The 13129-nt window shown below is 48.8% G+C and overlaps 1 protein-coding gene across 2 annotated transcripts in view; it reads left to right on the top strand.

Annotated features, from left to right (window-relative positions):
* The first annotated feature begins 1838 nt into the window (after window positions 1-1838).
* The window catches only part of CDH1 (cadherin 1), a 71465-nt gene continuing 60174 nt past the window's right edge, over window positions 1839-13129 (top strand). The window contains exons 1-2 of one of the 2 annotated variants that reach the window (XM_043437591.1): window positions 1839-2011; window positions 2910-3024. In XM_043437591.1, coding sequence (XP_043293526.1) covers window positions 1964-2011; window positions 2910-3024 — 163 coding nt within the window. In that variant the 5' untranslated portion in view covers window positions 1839-1963. The remainder of the gene's footprint in view (window positions 2012-2909; window positions 3025-13129) is intronic. The other variant, XM_043437592.1, reaches the window with a different exon arrangement.

Below are 13129 nucleotides of genomic sequence, written 5' to 3'. Positions count from 1 at the left end.
TTTTTCCGGCTTTGTGTCTTTGTGTGTTAGATGCTCAATAGTGTCCAAATTTTTGTGACCTCATGGATTGTAGCCCACCAGGCTCCTCTGTCCATGGGATTTCCCAGGCAAGAATACTGGAGTGGGTTGCCATTCTCTTCTCCAGGGTATCTTCCCGACCCAGGGATTGAACCCAGGTCCCTGGGTCTCCAGCGTTGCAGGCATATTCTTTACCACCTGAGCCTCCAGGGAAACCCATTTCCAGCTTTGAGTAAGTGAGTGAAAGTCACTCAGTCGTGTCTGACTCTTTGCATCCCATGAACTATATAGTCCATGGAATTCTCCAGACCAGAATACTGGAGTAGGTAGCCTTTCCCTTCTCCAGGGGATCTTCCCAACTCAGGAATTGAACCCAGGTCTCCTGCATTGCAGGTAGATTCTTAACTAGCTGAGTCACAAGGAAAGCCCAAGAATACTGGAGTGGGTAGCCTGTCCCTTCTCCAGCATTTCCAGCTTTATTGTGATATAATTGACATATAACATTATATAAATTTATCGGGTATAAAATGTTGATTTGATACATATATTGCAAAATGATTGCTACCATAATAACTAACACTTAGCTAACACATACCTAACTCATTGCTAACACCCCCATCATATCACATAATTACCATTTCTTTTTAAACACACTGTAGTTCTGATCATGCTTCAAGGGTAAAAGGAAAGATAATGTCCCTTACATGAGACATTGAAGTGAGTTATTCACAAATGACAGGTTTGGTTGATCTCTGATGGATCTCTTCCTGTCAACATTAAAGGACAGATTGAAACCTGCAGCTCCAGCCGGAAGATTATGTGGGGCCACATGAGGTGAAGCCAATAGAAGAACAGGCAGTGGAGATGGGTTCCAGTCTTCTATTCTATCTTTCAAAGTCACTCAGTCGTGTCCCACTCTTTGCGACACCATAGACTGTAGTGCACCAGGCTCCTCTGTCCATGGAGTTCCGTTGGCAAGAATACTGGAGTGGGTTGCCATTCCCTTCTCCAGGAGATCTTCCCGATCGGGGGATCAAACCCAGGGTAAAAGGAAAGATAATGTCCCTTGCATGGGACATTGAAGCAAGTTACTCTTGCAGACAGATTCTTTACCAGCTGAGCTACCAGGGAAGCCCCCTACTACTTCCTACTGGCCTCAAATTCTTTATGCCTGGGTTGTCCCTCTATTAAATGGGAATAATAGCACAATTCTTGTGTTGTTTTGAGATGAAAGGAAATACGATGGTTAATGTCAAATGACCTGTGTCAGAGCCTGTGGCACAGTAACTTTTAATGCCCGGTATCAATCGTTACTTCTTATTGTCCCTCACATCTGTATAGAGCTTTTGTGGTGCATAAAACATTGGTCTTAATTAATTGTATGACAACTTCACAACAACACAGGAAGGCGTTTGTGTTTATTTTACCATGTAGTAGGTGACGAAACTGAGGCTTTCAAAGGGCGGATTCTGCCCAGTGAATTGATTTGTCGATTCAAGAACCGATGGAGATCTGAAGTTTAAAAGACAGAAGTAGTGAAAGGGTGAAATCCTCTCTGGCCCCAGAGGTTAGCGAGCCACCGCGAGGCTTGTACTGAAACCTAATGGTAATAGGGATCGTGGAGCCCCTACGATTACGTGATGACTACTCCCAGGTCACCCGGTCAGCTCGCGGCTCCGGGGCGGGATCGGGGGCGGAGCGTCCGCCCAAGTCCGCGGAGGAAGCGGAGGCCTTGCCGCGCCGCTCATTGGCTGCGGCCGGCAGGTGCATCCTCAGCCAATCCTGGTGCCGGGGGCGGGGCCGTCGAGGCTCACCTGGCTCCCGCGGCGCCCGGCAGCTCAGTGGCCTCCGGAGCCTCAGAGCACCTGTGAGTCCGCGGAAGTTCTGCCAGACTCTAGCCCGGCCCAACTCAGCTAGATCCTACTCAGCCCCCGCCCGGCCCGCCATGGGCCCCCGGTGCCGCAACCTCTCTGCGCTCCTGCTGCTGCTGCAGGTACGTTGGGTCCCCTGACGGCGCGGGATGCCTTGCGGCCCCATAAGCCGCGCCCCAGCCCCCAAACTCTTCTCTCGTCCCCTGCTCCCTCTTATTCCAAAAAAGTTTGGGTCCAAAGGGCCCGAATGGCCCGGAAACTGCGCGGCGCTCAGAACTCCATGGGGAAGGGAGTGGGAGAGGGAGCCAGTGATAGCGAAGGGCGAGCGCGGCTTTGCGGACGGCCTCCCGCAAATGCCAGAGGTGGGGGCGCGCCTCGCTGCAGCTTCCGGGTACTCGGGTGGGCGACGGGCGGGGAGTAGAGGGCAGGCAGCGGGGTGGGCGTCGGGGTATGGGACGGGGATCCCTGGTGTAAGTCCGGGAGGAGCTGGGAACGAGGAAAGGAAAGCGGAACCAATAGGTAAAGGCACCTGCCCTGTAACGGGTAGTGAATAGGTATGCCCCCCACCCCCCGGGATAAGAAAGGATGAAAAGAGGTCGGAGCGCCCGCGGTCTGAGGAACCGGACTTAGGAGTGCGAGCGGTCCCGGTATAGGGAGAGTGGAATTGGGAAGATGCCTCCAATGAAATTGAAAAGGAGACTGAAAGGAAAGGGGTGCTGAGGCTGGAGAAGGCGAGCCAGCAGCCTTCCCTTCTGAGAAGTCCTGGAGGCTTGGCGGCCACAGGTTTCCGAATGAAAGACTTTGACTTGGCTGGCTGGCTGCCCTGTGGGGAGGAATGGGGCGAGATGGGTGTGGGGGGATGGGGGTGGGGGAAATGCGGGAAAATGGGGGTGGGGTGGGCCCACCCCTCCCACAGTATTGGTGCCAGCAGAGAGGGAAGGGAGGCGCTGCTGGTTTCGGTGTGGGCAGGAGGGGGGCCCCGCCAAGTCACCCCGGTTTCATACCTTTCCCCTACCCCAGGTCTCATCGTGGCTCTGCCAGGAGCCGGAGCCCTGCATTCCTGGCTTTGGCGCTGAGAGTTACACGTTCACAGTGCCCCGGCGGAACTTGGAGAGAGGGCGAGTCCTGGGCAGAGGTGAGGGCGCGCCGCCAGTGTCCCTGAGCCGGGTGGAGTGGGAGTGGGCAGGGTCGGAGAAATGGCGCTCCTACGCCCGCGGGCTGGACTGGGCGAGCATCGTCTTTCCTGGTTCAGGTGACACCCTTTGTAGATTACATAGATGCGGGCATCTAAACTTTTGCCAGGATACAGCGTTGGGTTTGAGGCTGTCTTGTATGGTTGACTTAGTTATGGGGCCCTTCGGTGTGTCCCATATTATCCTGACCGCTTTAAGACAGTCTGTCCTTTCCAACGTCTAAAACTTGATGTGTGGGAAGAGGGAGGTGGGGGAGGTGGTAATTCCCGTTTTTTAACTGATGAGCAAATGGGAGGCTCAGGAGGGTGGAGTCCACTGGCCCCAGGGTCAAAGTAGGAATCTGATCTAGGTTCTGACTTCCAGGCCCCATTCAGCATCTCTGGGATGACTGAGGAGTCCTCTCTTGGTTACTAGGCTGTGATTTTTGCTCATAGAGATGAAAATATTTTTATACAGGTACTATTTCCCCAAGGAATAGTGGTGTGTGTGGGGGGGGGGGGAAGGGGTTTTTGGTGTTTTTTTGTTTTTTTTTTTTAAAGCCTGGTGGCCCTGACTCAGGGAATGAAAAACAGACACAGTGTACTTCTGGGTCTTATCACTGTGATAATCAGGATTCTAGATTTTGCTTTGTTTCACTTCGTTATTGCCTGGGAGTGAGAGCCAGGAAAGGTTGGTTTCTCTTCTGGTTTCACTGATCTCCAGGTGCTTATTTCCTATCAAAGGACTTTCTCCTCCCTCTTGATTTAGTTGACTGGACGAGTATCATAAGAATAAAAGGAACATTTTTTGAAAGAAGGACTCACCCACAATACCCCTAAGGGAGTTCACTGTTTATTCTTCCAGTCTTTGGCCACGTGAAAAATGCAGCAATCATGCTATAAAATTTTTTTCAACTATAGAAGTTGTTCCAACAGTAGGCGACTTTTTTTTTAACAGAGAAACTGCAGCTTGATTGATTAAATGTATTTGTTTTTCTGAGGCCCGTCTGTGTTGTGTGAAGCTTTCTTTTGGGTCAAAAAGGAAAAAATAGGGTGTTGTCTGCTTGATTTTGCAGTGGGTCCCCCATTACTTGGCCCGTCTCAGCTTGTGTTCTGCTGGGCCCTGTGCTGGACCCCAGGAGTGATTGAGGACTTAAAGGAATACCCTACCCTTGCTCTTGGTATTTCCCATTCCAGCAGGTTGATGAGAAATGTCCTGAAATGTCTCAGGACCTGCTTAGAGGACACTGTGGTCTATGGGCACTTAGGTGGCAGTGTGGGTGGCTGGGGATGAGTATCAGTGGGGAGCAAAGACTGGCTTCTGGGAGGAGGCAAAGTTGACTGAACCTTGAATTCAGGGCAGAGGTTAGAAACCGTGTGTACATCTGTGTGTGAGGTGTTGCGACACAAGTATTGATCACTTTCTTGGTTTTCTTTCACCAAGACATCTGGTAACACCAAAGGTGGGCTAGTCTAGTTTTTATCCCCCACCACCAAGTTCTTGTATCTGACATGATATTATTATTGTTACATGATAATAATAATATTATTATTATTATATTATAATAATTATTAATAATCACACCTATCCACTTTTGAACCAGACTCTGGTTCAAACTCTGGTTCACATATTTCACCTCATTGAACCTTATGACGCTGGGCACCATTGCCATTTCTGTTTTGAGATGAGGAAACTGATGCATAAGGCAATTCCATACTCTGCTCAGGGATCAACAGCTGGTCTTTCTTCCATTCCTTTCTCCTCTTAATCTCAAAAAAAAAAAAAAAAAGTGTCTTTGGGGAACTCATGCGCATTGTGAAGTCCTTCTCCCGGTATGCCCTGGAGAGCAGAGGTGGTGATAGAACTGGACCCCAAGGGGGGCTGGTGGTGATGGAGGTGGACCAGACCTGGCGGCAGGTGGAAGGAGCCTGTAGCTGGTGGTGGTGATGAGAGAAGCAGCCTCTGGAATCCTGGTGCTCATGATGTTGGTTCCAGTTCCCTTTCTGTCTCCACACCTGGTGGCTCAGCAGTAAGGCATCCATGTGCCAATGTAGAGGACCTGAGTTCAATCCCTGGGTGGGGAAGATTCCCTGGAGGGGAAAATGGCAACCTGCTCCAGTATTCTTGCCTGAAAAATCCCATGGACAGCGGAACCTGGTGGGCTACAGTCCAAAAGGTCAGACATAACTGAGCACACACAGAGAAACACACACACCTAGCCCCACTCAACGGATTTCCTGACGTTTGATTGTTTTGGCCTTTTTGGACCATAAGGTCTCTTTCCAATCCATTGTGGACTTGCCCCAGGATGAAAGTGCCCTTCTGGTAAAAACATGCAACTTCAGGGAACTGGCTTTGTGATTTTAAAAAGGCAACCAGGATTTAGGGAGGCAGCCTCATTCCCTTTGGACAGTCCAGGAAGATGGAGGCTTGGGATATTAGTGCCAGGTTTAAACATTGGCCCCATGGGGAATTTGCTGCATGGGAGCATGAGAATGAGGAGACTGTGATGTTATGTCCACAGGTGGCTGAAGAATGTCAGGAATAGGGTTTTGACCAAACTCGGGGGGTCTTGGGATGTAGTTTTCTGGGTCATTCCTGTGTCCTGTGAAATGGCTGAACCCCACCATCTCACTCAGTTTTGTATTTATTACTTTGGTTTCTCTCCAGGTTTTAGAATGGAGAATGTTCAAATAAACAAACAAAAAACATCAAAAGCACAACTGTAAATTGGTCTTTAGAGTTTCTGATTATTTTCCTTTTTTTTTTTTTTAAATACAAACTTGTTTGCGAAACCCAGGCGTTAGTTTCGGGTCTCAGGAGTATTATCCTAGTGCATTCAGCTTTGAGTTGATTGAGGGGTGGTGTTAAAAAAAAAAGAAAAAAGCCAAGCAGGCTTTCAAACTGATGGTTTCTTTGCTTTGCTTCCTCCACCACCTGGCTTTAGGCAAACAGGGCTTATATTTTGCGTTTGAGCTCTGACTGCTTGATGGATGGCCCGTGCTCACAGGCACCCACCTGTGTGGGTTAAATACACCCATTTCCCCCTCCTTCTAAAAGATGTGCTGAAAGGTGATGGAAACAGTATGCAGGCCCCCTAATTAAACCAGGCTTTAAAAAACAAATATGGAAGCCTGGTTGGGGTTACCTTACATCATAAGATCCCCATTTCCCTGCCCCTCAAACTCCCAGATGTCATTTCCCTTACTGGCTCTTACTTCCCTTTACTGACAAGGGTTGGTGCCCAGACCCTGGGGAAGGAGATTAATGGCCCATCGTCCTGCCCTTGCCTTTGTGTCTCACGAGAAGTGGCAGAAAAGACCCGAGGAAGGTCACCAAGGAAGACTGGTGGCTGCTGCTTCTCTACTGGCCACTAGAACTGCCCTTCCCCTCTGCTAGGGAAATCCCTGTTTGCTTTTTGGGGCTTTTTATTGAATGAACCTTTTTCCGGAATACTCCTTCCAGACTCAGATATGCCAGACGCTGAAATAATCAGCTCTCACATCTCCCAGAAGCTGCCAAAACCCCAAAATCCCTTAAAGGCAACCATCACAGTCAGACTTCCTGGGTTTCCACTCTGCCTCCACCTGCATCTCCATTCAGGGCTGTAGGCTTTCAAGGAGGCAGTTGGGCTGGGGCTGATTAGGATAGGAGTTCCAGGAGTTGAAAGACCAGACTTGAATTTCCACTACTAGCTGTGTTCAGTTCAGTTGCTCAGTCGTGTCCGACTCTTTGTGACCCCGTGGACTGTAGCACGCCAGGCTTCCCTGTCCATCACCAACTCCCAGAGCTTACTCAAACTCATGCCATCGAGTGGGTGATGCCATCCAACCATCTCATCCTCTGTTGTCCCCTCCTCCTGCCTTCAGTCTTTCCCAGCATCAGGGTCTTTTCCAATGAGTCAGTTCTTCGCATCAGGTGGCCAAAGTATTGGAGTTTCAGCTTCAGCATCAGTCCTTCCAATGAATATTCAGTACTGATTTCCTTTAGGATGGACTGGTTGGATCTCCTTGCAGTCCAAGGGACTCTGAAGAGTCTTCTCCAACACCACAGTTCAAAAGCATCAATTCTTCAGGGCTCAGCTTTCTTTATGGTCCAACTCTCACATCCATACATGACTGCTGGAAAAACCATAGCTTTGACTAGTCTAGCTGTGTGACCTTGGGTAAATCATGTTACTTCTATGACCCTGTTTCTTCATCTGTAAAACTGGGGGGCAGGAGGGCAGAATTGTTGTGAGGATTAAATTTGAATATTCATTTCTTCACTTGGATTCTTTGGTCAACAACTGTGAGTTGAGCACAGATTGAGTGTCAGCATTGGGCTGGATATGGGATTACAGTCATGAATAAAGCTGATGTGGGTTGAACATAAAGTGAGAAGGATGTAAGGAAACAGGGAAGAGTCATTAAATGGCTCATATTTCTTAAGGACAGAGTTTGTACTCATATTATTTTGAACAGATGAATGAATGAATATTCACTACCCCTCACCCCTTGGTTTATTTTTCTCATCTCAAACTGTGGCCTGGAGCTAGCCTCTGGTATTGATTGTAATTGTCAGGGAGAATGGGGTCTGTTAGAACTTTCTAGATGCTCGTGAGGGCTTCAGGCCCAGCCAGTGGCTCTTGAGGCTGGGGTATACTGATAAGTGTGTCTACGGATATAGGGTACTGAATGCTTCCCTCTGAAAGCCAGGGAGAGCACAGAGGGCAGACCTCAAACCTGATTCTGGAAATGGAAGGGCAGTTATTAGACATTTTAATTTTTTTTTTGTCTTTGGTCCATTTAAAAAAAAAAAAAAACTGTGGTGTCTCTCTCCTTCTCCCTCCCCTCCTCTCCTTTTCTCTGTTACTAATTGAAGTTTTCCTTTTATATACTTCAGCTTTTGCTTGTTACTGTTGGGAGCGTTTTATGCCCCCTCTTTCTGTTATTTTTCCTCTTCCCTTTCCTTCCTCTTATCAACCTCAATCCTCCACTCCCCCACCTCTCAAGGCCCAAGAAGATTCAGAAGGTTCTTGGGTCAGACTGCCTAGACTGGAATCAGGAATTCCTTGCCAGCTGAGGGACGTTGGCCCAGGACTTTCTAAACCTCAGACTGCCTTTCTGTTAAATGGGCGTGCTAGTACGCGTGTCACCTTGTGCATCAGGTGCCCAGTGAAGGTGACACATTAAAGCCCCTAGGTGCCTTGTGAGTGAGACTCTCCCTTGTCTTACCTTTGGTTCAAACGTTTCCCTGTGTGCTCTCCCATGCAGCAAACCAGCCAAACCAGTTTCCTCACTCTCCCCGTTTCTGTGTTAAAGCAAACACTGCTCTGCAAACAGCAAATAGTGACTAGACCAGAGTGCCCTTTGCTAGGAAAGGAAATGCTGCCGTGTGTTCTAGCTTGCCGCTGTGCCGTGTGCTGGGGGTGGGAGGCGAGGCTGGGGTGGGCTTGCCTGTGGACCTGCCCATAAATATTGTTCAGAATTGGGGTGGGAGGGGTCAGTGGGCAAGGAACAACTGGCTTAGGGCAGGGGCCAGAAAATGAGGGTAACCTTGAACCTGGCAGCCTTTGCTTGGTTTTGAAACATATTTCATAATACACGTGGCTTAAGGATGCCTGTCTATTCTTCAGTTTCATAAAATGCTGTGCCCTAGCCCCTGAGACCCTGGCTAAGCATCAGATTACCTCAAAAATCCCCTGCAGGTTCACTGAGCTACAGTCTCTGAAAGGGGAACTTCTGACAGGGCATTTTAAAAAGCTCCCAAAAAGTCTACCTGATTCATCACCCCAGACGACTCCAGTGGCTTGATTCCTGAATGTTTGATGAGTAAATACCCAGTGGCAGCCAGGGTGTGGACATCTGTTGTCCAGGGATCCAAGGGCACCCTTGATCCAGAAGGATAAGACTGATCTTTCCGCCATGCCAGTGAAGGAGACCTCTAGGGGTGGTGGGTAGAGCCCATGGGATGGAGATGGGGGTGGCGCTGGGAAGTAGCCAGTACACAAACCTCTCCTCACTGTGCACCCAGTGCTGGGGGTCTTCAGGGAGATTCTAGAAATTCTGAGAGTCCCCGCCCCCCACCAGTGGCTATTCCCATTTACTGGAGAAAGTCATTGATGTGGGAAAATATTCAGAGGATTGGAGCGGCAGTCAGTTATACCCCTGGACCTTGGTGAATGGGATGGCGGTCCTTTGCTGGGAAGAGAGGGGAAAGAGCAGCCAGTGGAGAAGGAAAATTAATTCTTGGTTAGGAGAGTGTTAGTTTCTAAAGACCCAGAAGCGCCATCATCTTGGAGGCATTTGGGAATTTAAGGTCTGGAGGCCGAGAGACAGCAGGCACCAGTATAAATGGGAATTTGTATAGGGCAGTGCTCCTTTTCCCTTAATCTTGTGTCAGTAGATGCAGAGGTGTTACAGGGACCCCACACACTGGAGGAGAACATGATGGAAGGGCTCTGCTGAGGGTATTTATCTGGAGGCGGCCAACAAATAAAAATACAAGTGTTCTGTTTCTAACCAGTATTAGGAGTGGGACCTGCAAAAGTGGGGTCCTCACAGACCTGACAGCTGAGCTAATCCTCCCGGTGGCCCAAGGCAGGAAGTGGTGTTATCTCCTACAGACTCAGAAGTTGGACAGCTTGTCTGGGCTCACCCAGCCAGGTAGTGGCAGGGCTGGACTTTTATCTTCGGAAAACTGTGCTCTTTCCCACGCCCCTCAACCACCCTGTCGCCACACTGCATCTCCCGTGAGACTGACTCACCTTTAAAAAAAAAAAATCATTTTAGTGTTTTTTGGTTGCCCTGGGTCTGTGCTGCTGTGTGCAGGGTTTGTCTAGTTTCAGAAAGTGGTGGCTGCTTTTCGTTGTGATGCTCGGGCTTCTCCTTGCGGTGACTGCTCTTGTTGAGCTTGGGTTTTAGGTGCCTGGGCTATAGTAGTTTCAGCTTTCTTAGTTTCGAACCCTGCATTGCTGGTTAAGAGAGACTCTTAACCACTGGACCACCAGGGAAGCCTGCTAACTCACCTTTTTGAGGCGAATTCCTTCTCCCCTTTGAAAAACAGGTCTTCACACCTTTTGCATTTCACTACTTTTAGTTGTGATGCTAGAATTCAGCCTGTTTTTTTGAGGACCTCTTTTGTCTTTCACCTCTGAGCCATTTTCAGCCTCTGTCCCTTTTGACTTTCGTTCAGAAAAATACTAGGTGAACTGCACTTTTTTTTACCTTTCTGTCTTTTCAACTTTCTGGGTCTCTGAACGTGCACAATTATACTGGCATTCCAGGCGGGTTGGGAGGGAAAGTGTCCTAAACAAACTCAGTTCTAACCCAGGACCAGCTCAAGGTGTGAGAGCCAGGCAGAGGTCTGGGTGTGGATCTGTCCACACCAGGAAGAGGGAACACGTACCTGGGTCCCTGTGAGCTCGGGTGTCACTGCTGGGACCCCCTGGGACCTGCCTGGAGTTGAACCTGCTCCCCCTGAGGAAAATCATAAATGGTGGCCAGCACAGGATCCTGTGGGATAATTGGCCAAGGTCTAGATAATCATTAGTGGGCTTTGTAATTAGAGGAGCATGTAACAGGCCGAAAGCCCTTCAGATTTACGATACCTGGGCAAGTTGAAGGCTAAGAGGAACACCTGTTTCTGTGGTTTGGCACTCAGACACACCAATGCACCTCCTCTGTTCCCAGGAGAGTTTTCCCAAAAGACCTTTTTTTTCCCCCAGCGTCTTCACACCGATATTGCAACAGCCTCCCCTCTGGTCTCCCTGCTTCCTCTGCCCCTCCCCCAACAGTCTTATTTCTCCCCTCCCCCCCCAACACAGTCTTTTCTCCACTCAGAAGTCAAAGTGATGGCTTTTAAAATTTAAGTTAGAGACCATCACTCCTATTCAATATCTGCCAGTGGTTTCCCATTTTTACACAGGGTGAAAGCCAGTCTTTTCTCAACTTATAAGCCTTCCACAATCTGCCTCCCTTACCCCCACCCCCTGCCCCATCCCTTACCTCTTGCCCTGACTGTACTTAGAACACCTCAGGCACACTTCGGCCTCAGGGCCTTTGCACTGTCTATCATCAACGGTAGTTTCCCCCTGCCAACTGCATGGCTCACTTCTTTATGTCTTCAAGTCTCTGCTCAAATGTCACCCTCTCAACGAGGCCTTTCTTGAACCCCATGTTGGAGGCGGTAACCCTTTCTCCCTTCTTTGCTTCATTTTCCTCTGTATTGCTTTTCACCATCTAACGTATATTTCACTTATTTCTCCTGTCTACCGTCAGTCTCCTCCCGCTAGAACAAGAGCTCCCTGAGGCCAGGGGCTTTTTGTCTTGTTGAGTTCACAGGCTGTATTGGTATTGCACCTGGAATTGTTCCTGGCACATATTTGGTGTCAATAACTATTTGTTGAATGAATGAATGAGGTTTCAGAGTGTACATATAGGTCTGTACATATCTTTTGCTTTTAGAAGTTATTCCACTGTGGTGCCTTTTTCCAAACAAATTGAGATACAATTGACATATATTAGTTTCAGGTATTATTGTGCTTTTTATTTTAAAGAAAAGAGGAAATTTTCTCAGTATCGGTCACAGAAGGGACACCAGGAGAAGAGGATGTTCTCAGGGCCTGTGTCTCTGCTTGGCACTCCCCAGTTTCTCTGAGCCCTGCGCATCCCTGGTGTAACCTTACCTCATTGTCTTGTCACAAAACAGCTTGCCGGCTAGAGTGAAAAGGTCAGATGAGCCATTTCTTCCCCACACTTCTTGGTGTAAAGAAGCACCTGATCAAAATCTAAACAAGAGATCTGAGCCCGCCAGAGCCATCTGTTTGGTTTCCTATTGTCTGGGTGACACCTTCCTTGAGCAGGGCTTCCAGATACACCCAACACCTTCCCGGGTATCCTTCATGCCCATTAATTGTTCAAGACTCAGTTTCCGTTCTTCCAGTTCTTGGCAGTGCATAGGAGCCTGGAGGGAGCTGGTAGAGAACTGGAGGATGCAAAATACTCAAAGACAATAATCCTCTCTTCTTATGACATAAGAGTTGTTATCATAACACTGGACGAGTAGTACGTGCTATGTCTCCCGAACTCTTTCCCAATGCTGTCTCTCCCTTACACCTCAAAAAGCCAGTGGTGACAGACCCTGAGCAGCTGCAGTTCACACAGACCAGAAGTGGGAGAGCCTGGCTGCTTGTTCAGCGGCTATTAGACTCCAAAGTCTGCACTCTTTACAACAGGAAAAGCCAACTAAGCAGACGGTCTGTGAGCAGCCAAGTGAAGGCGATGGATAGTTCCTGCTCTGAACGACTTGGAGAGACATCCCTCGGGATGACTGAGGCATTCCTTTGTCCACAGAACAAGTTCACGTTGGGCACTTACCTAGCACTGTGCTACGCGTTGGGGATATTTTTGTTCAGTTGCTCAGTCGTGTCCTATTCTTGGGGATCTAGCAGAGGACAAAAGACAATCCTTGTCCTCGTGGATTTCCTTCTCTTCTCATTGGAAGAGACTGGGGGAGGCGGTTGGATCGTGATCTATGGAAGGGAAAGAAAATACTGCAGGAAGGGTGATAAGAATTGCGTGTGCTGGGGTGGGGGGATTTGAGGGAGGTCTTCACTAAGAAGAAAGACATTAGTGTAAAGACCTGAAGAAGTGAGATGCTGAATATGTAATTAGAATTGGATTGTTTCTTGAGAGAGCCGGACTTTCCACATTCTTTCTTTTTTTTTTTTTGGCTGGGCAGCATGAGAGAACTTAGTTCCCTGAATAAAACCCTTGCCCCTTGCAGTGGAAATGGGGAGTCAACCACTGGACCACAAGGAAAGTCCCTCCCTCCATTCTTTAAGGCCACATTGGTGCCAGGTAATGACCATACTCTGGGCAGGCATTTTTCTAGAGGAATAACCCCGAGAACTAATTGTCACCACACAAACCAGGATCCGGTTCTCTTTCCTTGCTACCCACCCCTCTCCCCATGTTGGTGTGTGGCCCAAGAGGAATGCGGCTCCACATATAGTTTCTTCCTCATGGCAGAGGGGGCCGGAGGAGGGTTACATGTCTACCAGGGTCCCAGGACCTGACAGAATGA

The sequence above is a fragment of the Cervus canadensis genome, chromosome 18 (genome assembly GCF_019320065.1).
Source record: "Cervus canadensis isolate Bull #8, Minnesota chromosome 18, ASM1932006v1, whole genome shotgun sequence".
In the NCBI taxonomy this organism is placed as follows: Eukaryota; Metazoa; Chordata; class Mammalia; order Artiodactyla; family Cervidae; genus Cervus; species Cervus canadensis.
This window is presented reverse-complemented; position numbering and strand designations above follow the sequence as displayed.